The 15,164-nt window shown below is 45.1% G+C and overlaps 1 protein-coding gene across 4 annotated transcripts in view; it reads left to right on the forward strand.

Annotated features, from left to right (window-relative positions):
• Positions 1 to 15,164, forward strand: part of CBLB (Cbl proto-oncogene B) — a 116,161-nt gene that overhangs the window by 77,310 nt on the left and 23,687 nt on the right. For all 4 annotated transcript variants that reach the window (XM_068168427.1, XM_068168426.1, XM_068168425.1 and 1 more), the window contains 6 exons: positions 1,625 to 1,756; positions 7,900 to 8,103; positions 9,494 to 9,679; positions 11,904 to 12,269; positions 14,363 to 14,457; positions 14,853 to 14,990. In XM_068168427.1, coding sequence (XP_068024528.1) covers positions 1,625 to 1,756; positions 7,900 to 8,103; positions 9,494 to 9,679; positions 11,904 to 12,269; positions 14,363 to 14,457; positions 14,853 to 14,990 — 1,121 coding nt within the window. The remainder of the gene's footprint in view (positions 1 to 1,624; positions 1,757 to 7,899; positions 8,104 to 9,493; positions 9,680 to 11,903; positions 12,270 to 14,362; positions 14,458 to 14,852; positions 14,991 to 15,164) is intronic.

Below are 15,164 nucleotides of genomic sequence, written 5' to 3' on the forward strand. Positions count from 1 at the left end.
TTTCAGATGCTCTTCCCTTTCACCAGAGCAGACTCAATGACCTGCTGCATGTTCTGTGATTTTGAGTGCTCTATGTGCATTCCACCTCCAGAAATAGTTTAAGAAAGAGGCTTTTGCAACCAGCTAGAGTAGGCAGGGGGTGTGAGGTGATTCCTTGCCTTTACTCTGCTCTCATGAGACCCCACTTGGACTACCGTGTTAACCTCTGGGACCCCCAACACAAGAAGGGTATCAAACTGTTGGAGAGGGTCCAGAGGAGACCACAAAGATCATCAGAAGCCCTATGGGGACAGGCTGAGGGAGTTCAGACTGTTCAGCCTGGAGAAGAGAAAGCTCTGGGAAGATCTTAACAGCAGCTTTCCAGTACCTGAAGGAAAGCTGTGGAGGGACTTTTAACGAGAGCTTTTAGTGCTAGGATGATGGGCAATGGCTTTGAGCTTGAGGAGAGTAAATTTAGACTGGGTGTTAGAAAGAAATTCTTTAGAGTGGGGGTGGTCAGACACTGGCACAGGTTGCCCAGGGAGGTCCTGGATGCCCCCTCCCTGGAGGTGTTTAAGACCAGACTGGATGCAGCTTTAAGCAAGCTGGTCTAGTGGAAGGTGTACCTGCCCATGGCAGAGGAGGCTGGAACTAGATGGTCTTTAAGGTCCCTTCCAACCTAAAGCATTCTGTGATTCTCAGAAATGATGAAAACGTTTCCTAAGGAACAGAATTCCTGGAAAAACAATTACCTCAAGAAAATCTGAGTGCTTCCACTTCTCTGACTTCCTTTTCCCTCAGTCTTAAACCAGTACTGAGAGAGTCAGGTAGAGATATTGGATGTGTGTGTTGCACATAACGATTTTCTAGCCCCATATCCTTACTTTTCCTCAAGAAAAGGAGAAGCAGCATTGACATTCTGAGTGATGACCATGGTCCTGATTAAATTCTTGATTTAATCTATTAAATGATCATGATAACAGTAGTTATGTGTGAGAAGTCTATTGAGAACCTCATAGGCAGAGATACTGTAAACTTTTGTAGCATAGGGCAACAAAGCTGGTGAGAGGTTTGAAGGGCATGTCTTAGGAGGAGAGGCCGAGGGAGCTGGGTTTGTTTAGCCTGAAGAAGAGGAGGTTGAGGGGAGATCTCACTGCTCTCTACGGCTACCTGAAAGGAGTTTGGAGTGAGGCTCCAAGTAATTGATGACACCAGGGAAAGTTTAGGTTGAACAGTAGGAAAACTTCCATTCCTGTAAGAGTGGTCAGGCATTGGAACAGGCTGCCCAGGGAGGTGGTGGAGTCACTGTCCCTGAAGGTGTTCAAAGAAGATGTGGTACTTGGCAACATGATCTAGTGGTCATGGTAGCTGGGTAGAGGGTTGGACTTGACAATCTTGGAAGTCTTTTCCATCCTCAATGATTCTGTGGCTCTAGGATTCTATATCATAGTATATCATATTTGAAGCAGCAAAAAATCAGCTGTTTCAGGATGGCTTTTAAACAGCAGCAGTTTCCTTGAGTAAGAAATAAAGTGGATTGGAAAACAGGGGGCTCAAAGAAATGTTTGACACAGCTGGTGCTGGAGTGTATCAGTTGTGACCAAATCACAGCAAAGAGAATTACTTGTCTTTCTTTGTCTTACAGGAGCAGTATGAACTGTACTGTGAAATGGGTTCCACTTTCCAACTGTGTAAAATCTGTGCAGAGAATGACAAGGATGTGAAGATAGAACCTTGTGGACACCTTATGTGCACGTCTTGCCTTACGGCGTGGCAGGTACTGTCCTGCTTCAGTTCTTTGTGAAATCCCTGTTTAGAGTGTGGCTATGTGTTTGCTTTTCCAGGCACTCATTAGGAGGGTTCAAGGCTGTATATCTAGTTTAAATGGTACACTCTTCAAATCTGTGGAGCCAAAGCTGTGCAAAATGAAATTCCACAAGTCTCTGAAATCCAGCTCTGTAGGCTTGCCAAGGCCTTCTGCTGACTGCTGCTCAGTGGAAACTGCTTCCTGAATTGCAGTATGTACTCAGGTGGTGAAAGCTGGGCACTTGGTACCAACTCAGCCACTCAGGTCACTTCATAATGTATTCAAAAGGCATGAAGAGGGCAGGTAGAACCAGAGAGTAGATAACTGACTAGACAAGAGGTTTTCTCTTTTTGTTGAGAGAAATAAGTAATATAAGTCATGAAATGGCCTCTGAAACGTAAGTTTTTATGCAGAATAGAATACAGAGAATACAGAATTAACCAAGTTGGAAAAGACCTTTGAGATCACCATGTCCAACCTATCACCCAGCACCACCTAATCTACCAAACCATGGCACTAAGTGCCTCATCCAGTCTCTTCCTAAACACCTTCAGCGATGGTGACTCCACCGCCTCCCTGGGCAGCACATTCCAATGGCCAATCTCTCTTTCTGTCCAGAACTTCTTCCTAACCTCCAGCCTAAACCTCCCCTGGCACAGCTTGAGACTGTGTCCTCTTGTTCTGGTGCTGGTGGCCTGGGAGAAGAGACCAACCCCCACCTGGCTACAACCAGATGTTTCATGTTAATCATATGTAAAGCACTAAACCACCTTGCTTTAAATGTTTTTGGGTTAACACTTTGAATGGGGAAGAAACACTGATGTCATTGAGAAGAAACTCTCAATGTCCTTTTCAGAATATCCCAAGAGCCACAGGTGCTTCCTGGTAACCCATGTTGATGTATTTGTCTATCTTGTTCACAGGCACAGCAGTCTGTGGGAAAAAGGAAGACTGGTGCCTTTTGTTCAGCACAGTTAACAAGCATTTGACTTAACAATTAAAATGAAAAGCAGGGGTCATTCCTGTTTACTTCAGCCTCTTCTCTAGTAGCAGCTTCTCAAATGGGATCAATTCTACTCCTTTCTTCTTTTGTGTCTATGTTTTGTGGGGAAAACTAAAGGCAGGATTCACTTAGTATCATAGTATCAGTCAGGGTTGGAAGGGACCACAAGGATCACCTAGTTCCAACCCCCCTGCCATGGGCAGGGACACCCCACACTAGATCAGCCTGGCCACAGCCTCATCCAGCCTGGGCTTAAACACCTCCAGGGACAGGGCCCCAACCATCTCCCTGGACAACCCATTCCAGGGCTTCACCACTCTCATGGGGAAGAACTTCCTCTTCACCTCCAGCCTGAATCTCCCCACCTCCAGCTTCATTCCGTTCCCCCTAGTCCTAGCACTCCCTGAGATCCTGAGCAGTCCCTCCCCAGCCTTCCTGTAGGCCCCCTTCAGATACTGGAAAGCCACAATGAGGTCACCTGGGAGCCTTCTCTTCTCCAGACTGAACAGCCCCTTCAAGTTAGGCAGCAGTTTTTGGTTACAAATGTAGTGAGAAGAGTAAAAAGGAATCATAGAATGGCTTGACTTGGAAAGGACCTTAAAGATTATCTAGTTTCAACCCTTGTTGCCATGGGCAGGGACACCTCCCACTAGACCAGCTTGCTCAAAACCTCATCCAGCCTGGTCTTGAACACTTCCTGGGATGAGGTATCCACAACTTCTCTGTCAAACCCATTACAATGTCTCACCACTCTCCTAGTAAAGAACTTCTGGAATCCTTGACTCTACTCTGGTTTTGACCTGGTTTTAAACCAGTTCATCTCAATTAATGATTTTTTCATTCTCATGTTTAAGATATGACTTAAAGTTGTATTGTCCTTCTTTTCAAGTTCCCAACTAAGAAATCCTCGTTGTCAGGCCAACATGGTGTATCACAAAGGCCCTTTGAGGTGTTTTCAGGCACTAGTAAAGCTTGCTGGAAAAAATGAGTCTCCTCAGTTTCCAGTTTTGTGTTCTTTCTGAAATTTGAGTTTGGTGCCCCAAATCCAAACCTTTCACATTGCCTGCAGATCATCAATGGGCACAAAATTCCATTTATAGGCATACCCAGCTAGGAGTATTCATTTCACTACTAAGCAGCTGCTGCACTGGAACAATATTTCTCATTTCAAGAGTACACTTTCTCTGTTCTTACCAGTTTCATTCTGACTCTAGTTGGAGGTGTCCCTGCTCGGTGCAGGGGCATTAGTTAAGATGACCTTTGAGGGTCCCTTCCAAACCAATGCAATCTGTAAAGTGAAAACAAAATCATCTGAAATTCTGAGATCTTGCAGCTTGGGTTTTTGTTTGCTTTTGGGGTTGGTTTTTAACCCTTCATTGCTTAGCTGAAAGGACAAAGCAAAAAGGATGGAAATCTTTCTACTTTTGCTTGTTGGATGCCTCAGAGCATGGTAGCAGCAGTGATGTACACTGCTTCTGGAGACCTGAGAAGCTAAGATAGTACTTTGGCCAATGTCTAGGGATGCAGGAAGAGGACAGCAAAGTATTTTAGGCTCAGAGAACTGACATAGTTGAAACCATTATGCTCCATCAGAACACTGCAACCAGCTGTAGTCAGCTGGTAATCATTACAAATTTAGCTTTTGTATAATTAGGCAATGAGGAAATATTGCACTGTAACAGCATCAGCTGTTGGGAGCTTCTGGTGGGGTGGTGTTTAATTAGCAGCATAATAGCTCATTAGACATGCATCAAAAGGTCCAATACAGATGTTTGCACTAAGCAGAAGAAAATTAAGTAAGCAACATCAGATCTGCATAGAATACTAAGGATGATTCATCACCTTTGTGGAGATCAGGCTCTCAACTAAGACTTAGTTTAATTGTTTCAGTTTTAGGTGATGGAACAGGAGTAAAATGTCATTTTCTTCCACAGAAACCTATTCTTGTCTAAAAACCATCTGACTTGATTCTACAAGCATGTGAATACATATGCTGCATTGTGAGGTTCTCAATAGCTGCCCTCTCAGTGCTCTAAATAACCTCTCTGTGCATGTAGACATCCATGTGTATTCATGTAGACATCTCAGGTCTCAGTTTGAATGTCTCAGCTGTATTCCTGCTGTGGAATACAAGTCTCTGCTGCTGGTCTTGGTTCCCCCATATGTTGTGGTGAACTTGGTGCTTTTGAAAAGGAGAGGAAGGAAACTACTAGTGCAGAACTGAGTGACTACACAGGTGCAAGATAGCCTTGAAAACTAAGACCTTCTGTGCCTCTTTGGTAAGGCAAAATGAAATTGTCAAGGATTGTCTGAGTAACAGAGGACTTCTGTTTGCTTCAAAGTCATCACTTCAGTGGTCCATATAATATGGAGGTTCACTAGTGCTTTCTGTGGATGAAGCAAGGCTGTTGAAAATAGAGTATATAACTTTCTGTACAGTGAAAATCCAGTACTAACTGCCAATAGTCATAGAAATCATAGAATTGTTTTGGTTGGTAAATGCCTTCGAGGTCACTGAGCCCAACCATTGACCTAAGACCACCATGGCCATTAAGCCATGTCCCAAAGTGCCATGTCCATACATTTCCTGAACACCTTCAGGGGTGGTGGCTCCACCACCTCCCTGGGCAGCCTGTTCCAGTGCCTGACCACTCTTGCAGGAAAGAAATTTTTCCTAATTACCAACCTAAAGCTCCCCTGGTGCAATTTCAGGCCATTTCCTCATGTTCTACCATCTGATAGTGGGGAGAAGAGACCAATTCCCACCTCAGTGCAACCTCCTTTCAGGGAGTTGCAGACAGAGCAATGAGGTTTCCCCTTTCCTCCATACTAAACAACCCCAGATCCCTCAGCTGTTCCTCACCAGACCTGTTCTCCTGGCCCTTCACCAGCTTTGTTGCCCTTCTCTGCACCTGGTCCAGCACCAAAATGTCTTTCTTTTTAGTGAGGGGCCCAAAACTAAACCTGGTATTTAAGGTGCAGCCTCACCAGTGCCCAGTACAGGGGCACAATCGCTTCCCTATTCCTGATGACCTCACTATTGCTGATCCAGGCCAGGATGCTGTTGGCATACTGCTGGCTCATGCTCAGACGGCTGTCAGCCTGCACCCACAGATAAAACCAGACATGTCTGTTGCCAGGAGTCATTGTTTATAGATACCTAGCCTCAGGATACAATTGCTTCAGAAACAGCAAAGTCATCTCTCAGTAAGACTGGCATGTGTTATGTTAGAGAAAAATTAAAGCTATCAATGGAATGGAATGGAATGGAATGGGATGGGATGGAATGGGATGGGATGGAATGGAATGGGATGGGATGGGATGGAATGGAATGGGATGGGATGGGATGGGATGGGATGGAATGGGATGGGATGGGATGGGATGGAATGGAATGGAATGGAATGGAATGGAATGGAATGGAATGGAATGGAATGGAATGGAATGGAATGGAATGGAATGGAATTAACCAGGTTGGAAAAGACCTTCAAGATCATCAAGTCCAACCTATCATCCAACACTATCTAAGCAACTAAACCATGGTACCAAGCACCCCATCCAGTCTCTTCTTAAACACCTCCAGTGATGGTGACTCCACCATCTGCCTGGGCAGCACATTCCAATGGCCAATCTCTCATTCTGGGAAGAACTTCTTCCTAACATCCAGCCTAAACCTCCCCTGATGCAGCTTGAAACTGTGTCCTCTTGTTCAGGTGCTGGTTGCCTGGGAGAAGAGACCAGCCCCCACCTGGCTACAACCTCCCTTCAGGTAGTTGTAGACAGCCATAAGGTCTCCCCTGAACCTCCTCTTCTCCAGGCTAAGCAACCCCAGCTGCCTCAGCCTCTCCTCACAGGGCTGTGTTCCAAACCCCTCCCCAGCCTTGTTGCCCTTCTCTGGACACATTCCAGCAACTCAACATCTTTCCTAAACTGAGTGGCCCAGAACTGGACACAGTACTCAAGGTGTGGCCTAACTGGTGCTGAGTACAGGGCAGAATGACTTCCCTGCTCCTTCTGGCCACACCATTCCTGATACAGGCCAGGGTGCCATTGCATCTGAGATATCCAAAAGCTTGATGATCTTTCAAGACAGGCAGATGCAGAATGAGTTTTGGTGTTCTTAACTCTCTACCTGACTGCAAATGCAATGCCGTGGGGGTTCTGGATTCGGATCAAATCATCTTCACCTCTTAATGCTTCAGAACTCTTTTGGGTGTGGTTGGTTGGGTTTGTGCTGGGGTTTCTTGGTGATGTTGTGGGTTTGGTTTTTTTGTCAGTCTGTGTTGTGCCTCTTGTCTCTTGATGGAAAATTTCCTTTAAGTGGTTGGAAGAATTTCTTGTGTTCATTAGTCTGAAAAGTACTTCAAAGGCTTTTTGATTGCTTCTGAGATGGCAGAAATATTTCTGAATGGAATGGAAATATGGCTGCTTGGCAGTCATCTAACACATTATGCTGCTTAGAAATGAAGATTCAAGTATTTTTTTGCTTCTGGTCATGTGAAAATAGTTCCTTGTTTTACATAATTTATTGAAGATGTAGTAAAGCCCTGGTTTGTTCCTGCAACATGAAATATTAGCTTTAGATGTTCTGCATGCCTGTTGCTGACTGATGGTAATGTTGCCCCCATGATGGACTGCAGAGAGAGAGTAAAAGTTGCTGAGCCCTAAAGCTCATCTGCATTTTCCAAGTTAAATGAGGAGATAAATATTTATTATTCTATTTAATGTAGAAAAGAAAAACACTGAAATGTACTCTGTCTGCTTGTCTCAACTGCTTTCCTCTGAAGAAAGAGAAAAATTGTCAGCCCAAAAGGCAAGATGTTGCTCCCTGACCTGTACTGCTCAGACAATTACAATTTGGGTGCTTTGTAGGGATAATGGTTGTGTTTTGATTGCTTGGTTTTAAGTGAAGCTTAATCTGTTGTACAGAGACAATTTGCAAAGTGGAATCATTTTACCATTTGCTGTCGTTAAATACCTGTGAACCTGTTTCCTGGGAGACCTTCTAAGGGCATTTCTGTGTGGAAAAGTGTAAGACCTAGTTGTTAAATCACTCTGTTTTTCATTGTAATAAGTGTTTTTGTTGGTTTGCTTTGGTTTTGTCTTGCTGTAGGAATCTGATGGCCAAGGCTGTCCGTTCTGCCGCTGCGAGATCAAAGGAACCGAACCCATCATTGTGGATCCCTTCGATCCAAGGGATGAAAGCTCCAGGTGCTGCAGTATTATTGATAGCTTTAGCATGCCCATGCTGGACTTGGATGATGATGATGACAGAGAAGAGTCTTTGATGATGAATCGTTTGGCCTCAGTCCGAAAGGTACAGTTTCAAATCCTATACGGTCACAGAATGCCAGGTGGAAAGGACTCCAAGGATCACAGAATGGTGGGGGTTGGAAGGGGGGTTGGAACTAGATGATCCTTGTGGTCCCTTCCAACTCTGAATGAAACTATGAGACTGAATGAAACTATAAGATCATCTAGTCCAAACCCCTTGCCAAAGCAGGATCACCTAAAGCAGATAACACAGGAACATCTCCAGGCAGGTTTTGAAAGTCTTCAGGCATGGAGACTGCACCATCTCTCTGGGCAACCTCTTTTCTTTCTCTGCCACCCCCAAAGTTCTTTATCATATTTAGATGGAACTTCAATGTTCCAAGTTTATTATTACCCCTTGTCCCATCACTGGGCACCACTGAGAAGAGCCTGGCCCCATCTTGCTGGCACCCACCCCTTAGATACTTGTTAAGCATTCATGAGATCCCTCCCTCAGCATCCCCTTCTGCAAGCTAAACAGCCCCAGCTCTCTCAGCCTTTCTTCCTATGACCGGTGTTCCAGAGCCAGGAAGGCCTTTCCTGTTCACACAGAAAATGAACTTGAGAGTTTCAGAATTAACTTTGAATTTAAGGGTAAGACCTTTCTGATTCTGGAAGATTGCTCATATAAAGAAAGGCTGAGAAAGCTGGGGCTGTTTAGCTTGCAGAAGGGGAGGCTGATAGTCATCTGGTCCAACCTATGCAGCAGTTAAAGCTGTATGTTTGTAAATGGAACTGCCTGGGATTGCAAACAGTGAGAGGCTGCACCTCATACTCTAGCTTTCAGTAGCTCACTGGGGTGAAAATGCAAGAGGCATCAATATTGCAGCAATAAGAGGGAGGTTGAACAGAAGAAAAAGAATAATCCAGCTTCTCAGCTGATAGAAACTGAGTTCAATTTGTTTATAATGGAGGGAGCATGAGATAGAACAGCTGAGTCTCCTATCCAAAATATGCTGAATAAACAATTCCCTGCATTTTTATTTCTAACAAACAAACAAATTCATATATACAGAATATATTATTGGTTTTCATACACACATGCACAGTAAGGGAGCTGGGGTTGTTTAGCCTGGAAAAGAGGAGGCTGAGAGGAGACCTTATTGCTCTCTACAACTACCTGAAGGGAGGTTGTAGCCAGGTGGGGGTTGGTCTCTTCTCCCAGGCAAGCAGCACCAGAACAAGAGGACACAGTCTCAAGCTGTGCCAGAGGAAGTTTAGGCTGGAGGTGAGGAGAAAGTTCTTCACAGAAAGAGTGATTGGCCATTGGAATGTGCTGCCCAGGGAGGTGGTGGAGTCACCATCACTGGAGCAAGCATCTCATGTTTTAGTCATGGAATGGAAGTTCTGTACTTGAGTATCCAGTAAATAGTAATTTATTTTCTGTCTTGAAGTGCAATGAGAGGCAGAATTCACCAGTGACTTCACCAGGATCTTCCCCTCTTGCACAAAGAAGAAAACCACTTCCAGACCCTCTGCAAATCCCACATCTTAGTCTTCCACCCGTGCCTCCTCGTTTGGATCTTATTCAGAAGGGAGTGGCACGGTCACCGTGTGCCAGCCCAACCGGATCACCAAAGGTAAGTCTTACTTAGTCATTCTCCCCCTGTACTCAGCACTGGTTAGGCCATACCTTGAGTCCTGTGTCCAGTTCTGGGCCCCTCAGTTTAGGAAAAGTGTTGACTTGCTGGAATGTGTCCAGAGAAGGGCAACAAAGCTGGGGAGGGGTTTGGAGCAATGCCCTATGAGAGGCTGAGGGAGCTGGGGTGGTTTAGCCTGGAGAAGAGGAGGCTCAGAGGAGATATTATTGCTGTCTACAACTTCCTGGTGGTAGCCAGGTGGGGATTGGTCTCTTCTCCCAGGCAACCAGCACCTGAACAAGAGGACACAGTCTCAAGCTGCACCAGGGGAGGTTTAGGCTGGATGTTAGGAAGAAGTTCTTCCCAGAATGAGAGATTGGCCATTGGAATGTGCTGCCCAGGGAGGTGGTGGAGTCACCATCACTGGAGGTGTTTAGGAAGAGACTGGATGGGGTGCTTGGTGCCATGGTTTAGTTGATGAGATGGTGTTGGGTGATAAGTTGTACTTGATGATCTCAAAGGTCTCTTCCAACCTGGTCTGGTCTATTCTGTTCTGTTCCGTTCCGTTCTGTTCCATTCCATTCCATTCCATTCCATTCCATTCCATTCCATTCCATTCCATTCCATTCCATTCCATTCCATTCCATTCCATTCCATTCCACTTCTCAGTGACATGGTTTTGAACAATGCTTGGTTTATTCCTTGCAATAAATAAATTTGATATTGCAAGGAAATCAGATGGGGGGGGGGGGGGGGGCAGCAAAGAATAATGTCATGATTAAAATACTTTGTAGTTAAAATAAAACCCCCAACAATTCAGTCCTGCCAGTCCTACTGCAGTCCAAACCCCTCTTCATCTAAAATGGAAAACAAGAAATATAACTATAATGCAGAGCAAAAAATGTTGACCCTGCCATTATGTTCCTCTGTTGACAAGGGGAATAATTATTTTTCTTAACTGGCAGCTTAAGTAAACCCCTTTTTATTTAATATGCTGTTTATGTTAATAGACTTGCAGGCAGAACCACCTTATTTTCAATCTAAGCAGCGTGTTCAGATTGGATATTAGTTTAGATTGGATATTAGGAAACATTTCTTTCCTGCAGGAGTGCTCAGGCATTGGAACAGGCTGCCCAGGGAGGTGGTGGAGTCACCATCCTTGCAGGTGCTCAAGAAACGTGTGGACATGGCACTTTGGGACATGGTTTAATGGCCGTGGTTGGACTCGAGGATCTTAGAGGTTTTTTCCCAACCTTAGTGATTCTGTGATTCTCTTTTGAGGTACTGCTCAAAAGAATAATGCTGGGCTAACCAGTGAAGTGAGAGCAAAGGGCATTCTTACTTTGGAACTTTGTGACCACCATCTCTTAAAATGGTAAGAGTAGTGTAGAGTAGAGTAGAGTAGAGTAGAGTAGAGTAGAGTAGAGTAGAGTAGAGTAGAGTAGAGTAGAGTAGAGTAGAGTAGAATAGACCAGGTTGGAAAAGACCTTCTTGGCCACCTGAGCACACTGCTGACTTATGTTCAGGCAGCTATCAAACAGCACCCCCAGGTCCTTTTCTGCTGGACAGTTTCCAGCCCCTATGGGGTCACTGTTACCCAAGTTCAGGACCCAGCTCTTGGCTTTGTTGAACCTCATACAACTGACCTTGGCCTGTCGATCCAGCCTGTCCCAATCCCTTTGCAGAGCCATTCTGCTCTCCAGCAGATGAGCACTCCCACCCAATATAGTGTCACCTGCAAACTTACTGAGAGTGCACTTGATCCCCTCATCCAGATCAGTGGCCATGGTATTAAAGAGAACTGGCCCCAGGAGTGAGCCCTGGAGAGCACCACTAGTGACTTTGCTTTTCTTGTGTCTATTCAAGGTCACTCAATAATTCCCTTTTGGATGTAGGTTTTCTCTTGTTTAGGTATTTTTTTCTGCAGCAGGAAGTCTGGAAGGATTCTGGGGAAAAAAACAATGGGTCAGTCAGATAAATCTGGTTCAGTCAGTTATCTGTGCTGCCTTCCACTCCTTGCTTGGCTTACTCATGCAGCAGCAGGAATGGAAGCGAGGCCAGGTTGTCTCCATCATGTGAAGACAAGACTAATGTTGAATCTCCTGGCAAGTGTTCCTGTGGTGCCTTGAAAAGAGAAATAGTAAAGATACTTGATCATGACAGAAACATGCATGCCTGGATGATGTAACTTGGTGGCTTTTTTGTCATTTTCTGTGTTGTTTAGTCTTCTCCTTGTATGGTGAGGAAACAAGACAAACCTCTTCCAGCACCACCACCTCCCTTGCGTGATCCTCCGCCACCCCCACCGGAGAGGCCTCCTCCCATTCCACCGGACAACAGGATAAGCAGGCACCTGCACCACGCAGAAGGCGTGCCTTCCAGAGACCAGCCCGTGCCTCTTGAGGGCTGGTGTCCCAGAGACGTCTTTGGGACGAGTCAGCTGGTAGGATGTCGAGGAGGGAGCGATGCTTCTCCCAAAGCAGGACTGACTGCCGTTTCCAACCTCAATGGCAGGCACAGCCGCCTGAGTTCTGAGTCGGGATTTATGAGGAAACACAGACGCCACGAGCTGCCTGCAGAAGGTGCCAAGGTATGAAATGAGCTTTGGTTGCTGAACCCTAATTTGATACCCTACTTGTACTGGCTACCACACTGCTTCTATTGGTCAGTTTTGATCTGCTGCTTCTGAGGCTTTCCTGTAGATCATTAATAATTAAGCAGGTCAGAAATAAGTGGTTTGTTAACTACTGCAAGCTATAAACAATGCATTGAATCATAGAATGGTTGGAGTTGGAAGGGACCTAGTGCCAACCCCCACCACCATGGGCAGACACCTCCCCCTGTACCAGGGCGCTCAAAGCCTTGTCCAGCCTGGCCTCAAACACCTCCAGGGGGCAATCCATGACCTCCTTGGGCAAACGGTTCCAGTGTCTTACCACCCTCACTGTCAAGAATTTCTTGCTAATAGCCAATCTAAATCTACCCTCTGCAAGCTTCAATCCATTCTCACTCATCCTATCACTTACAAGCCCTTGTGAAAAGTCCCTCCCCAGCTTTCTTGTAGGCCCCCTTCAGGTACTGGAAGCCTGCTCTGAGGTCTCCCTGGAGCCTTCTCTTCTCCAGCCCCAACTCCCTCAACTTGTCCCCACAGGGAAGGTGCTTCAGCCCTCTGATCATCTTTCTGGCCTCTTCTGGACCTGCACTAGTAGTTTGATGTCCTTATCATGCTGGGGTCCCCAGATGTGCATGTAGTCCTCCAGGGAGGGTGTCATGAGAACAGAGTAGAGGGACAGAATCACATCACTGGTCCTGCTGGTCACACTTCTTTAGATGCAGCCCAGAGCACAGCTGCCTTCTGGGCTGCAAGCAAACACTGCTGGCTTATGTTGAATTTTTCAGCAGCTGCCACCCCCAAGTCCTTCTCTTCAGACTGCTGTCTAGCCATAAGACAAGAAGAGTCTAAGCTACAACTTCAACATGAAACCTTCTAAAAACAGCTTGGAGGAAAAAAGTCTAGATTTGCTGTGGGGTTTTTAGCCAATCATTCATAGATGTAGTGCATGATAATAATGTCATAGAATCATTAAGATCATCAATATATCACTGTATGCTGGGGGAAAGTTACATAGCCTCACATCCACTTTGGAAGTGGTTTACACTGAAATTGTTTCATAGTTTCATAGTTTCATTCAGGGTTGGAAGGGACCACAAGGATCATCTAGTTCCAACCCCCCTGCCATGGGCAGGGACACCCCACACTAGATCAGGCTGGCCCTCAGCTACATTTGGTGATGGAATAGATGTTCCAATTATCTCTGTCATAGGTGAGGACTTGGTAAGTCTTCAGTCTCTGATCTCTGCTCTATATGCAGATGATGTATACAGATGTGATTAAATTGTCAGATATTCTGGGTGCATTAGCATAAAAAGCTAAGTATTCAAAAGGCCAGTTGTGGTGTTCCTTACTAAAACATTTTTTTTTCCAAAGAGCATTAAATGAGCCATGGAGTTCAGCATACTCTAATGGAAAAGATCTAACCTTCCTTGACCTGAAGAATGAGTAAACAAATACACATCCAAAGCCAAGCTAAATGTAGAATCATTTGTGGTATCTTCACCACTGGCTATGTGGAATCATAGAACTGCTTTGGTTGGAAAAGACCTCTAAGACAGTCAAGTCCAACCTTCAACCTAAGACCACCATGGCTGTTAAACCATGCCCCAGAGTGCCATGGCCACACATTTCCTGGCACACCTCCAGGGATGGTGACTGCCCCACCTCTCTAGGCAGCCTGTTCCGATGCCTGACCGCTCTTGCAGCAAAGACATTTTTGGGTTGCAGTCTTGAAATACTGATTTTCCTCCAGGGAGTTAGCTGGAACCAAGTAGTCCATCTAGTAACTATGACAGAGAACTTCCTCTTTTGGTGAGAAGTTTTAAGCTGAAGTGTTCTACAGCTCTTGTGTGGAGTGAGCTGAAGGCTGCATGAGAGACAGGCGACAGCTATGTTGTGTAAACTCCTAGGGAAACCTTTCCCCACAGTCTTCTCAAGGTCTGTTTCGTAATACCTACTTGATGAGGATTCTGTGGTGATAAACAAGAGATAACCCATGATCTTTAAGGTCCCTTCCAGCCCAAACCATGGTAGGATTCTATGACTTTAATACCTGTGTGATTTTTTAGGTCTTTTCAAACGGTCATCTGATAAATGAAGATTACGACGTTCCCCCCCGGCTTTCACCCCCTCTTCCAGCTGCTTCCATCACCTCCAGTATAAAGTAAGTTAACTTTATCTCTAACATAAACATGGTAATGTTACAAAACAGCATTGATTCCCAGGTGCTAAATGAAAACCAGGAAAAGGAATGGAGTAAAATAAAACAACATAACTTGGGGAGGCATTTTCCATGCAATTTAATACAGTTTTACAATGGAAATGTAAATGGTATTAAGAGTATTTATCAGGGCTGATGTTGATTGAACACACTGCAGATATACAGGAGGAGAAAATCATTTGTGTCACATCTTACAAGTTCTAGTCTGACATGATGGTTTTTGTGTGTGGCAGACATTTGTTAGGGATGTTAAGGCTAAAGGAGGGTATTTGCTGTACTGTATTGAGGTCAATTATGGAACAGTTAAAGCAAAACTGATCTTCTTCTCATCTTTTAAGGTGCCCTGTTCCTTCAGCAAATCCTCTGTCTGACAAATCAAGGGATCACACAGATGATGATGATGAATACAAAATTCCATCTAACCATCCTGTCGTACTGAGCTCGCAGCCATCTCACAGTCACAGTATGAAGCCTCGGTAAGGTCATTCAGCAGCCTTCAAGGCAACTTACTTACAAAAACACTTGTGCTTTTTTCCACTAAATTTAATTGAATTCAACATTGATAATGGTGCTCAAGCTTGCCTGCATTTGAAAGTTTCTTAGCTTATCAAGCTCAGATTAAGGAGGTTGTAGCCAGGTGGGGATTGGTC

The sequence above is a fragment of the Melanerpes formicivorus genome, unplaced genomic scaffold (genome assembly GCF_026170545.1).
Source record: "Melanerpes formicivorus ecotype bairdi unplaced genomic scaffold, bMelFor1.0.p_v2 SCAF_138, whole genome shotgun sequence".
In the NCBI taxonomy this organism is placed as follows: domain Eukaryota; kingdom Metazoa; phylum Chordata; class Aves; order Piciformes; family Picidae; genus Melanerpes; species Melanerpes formicivorus.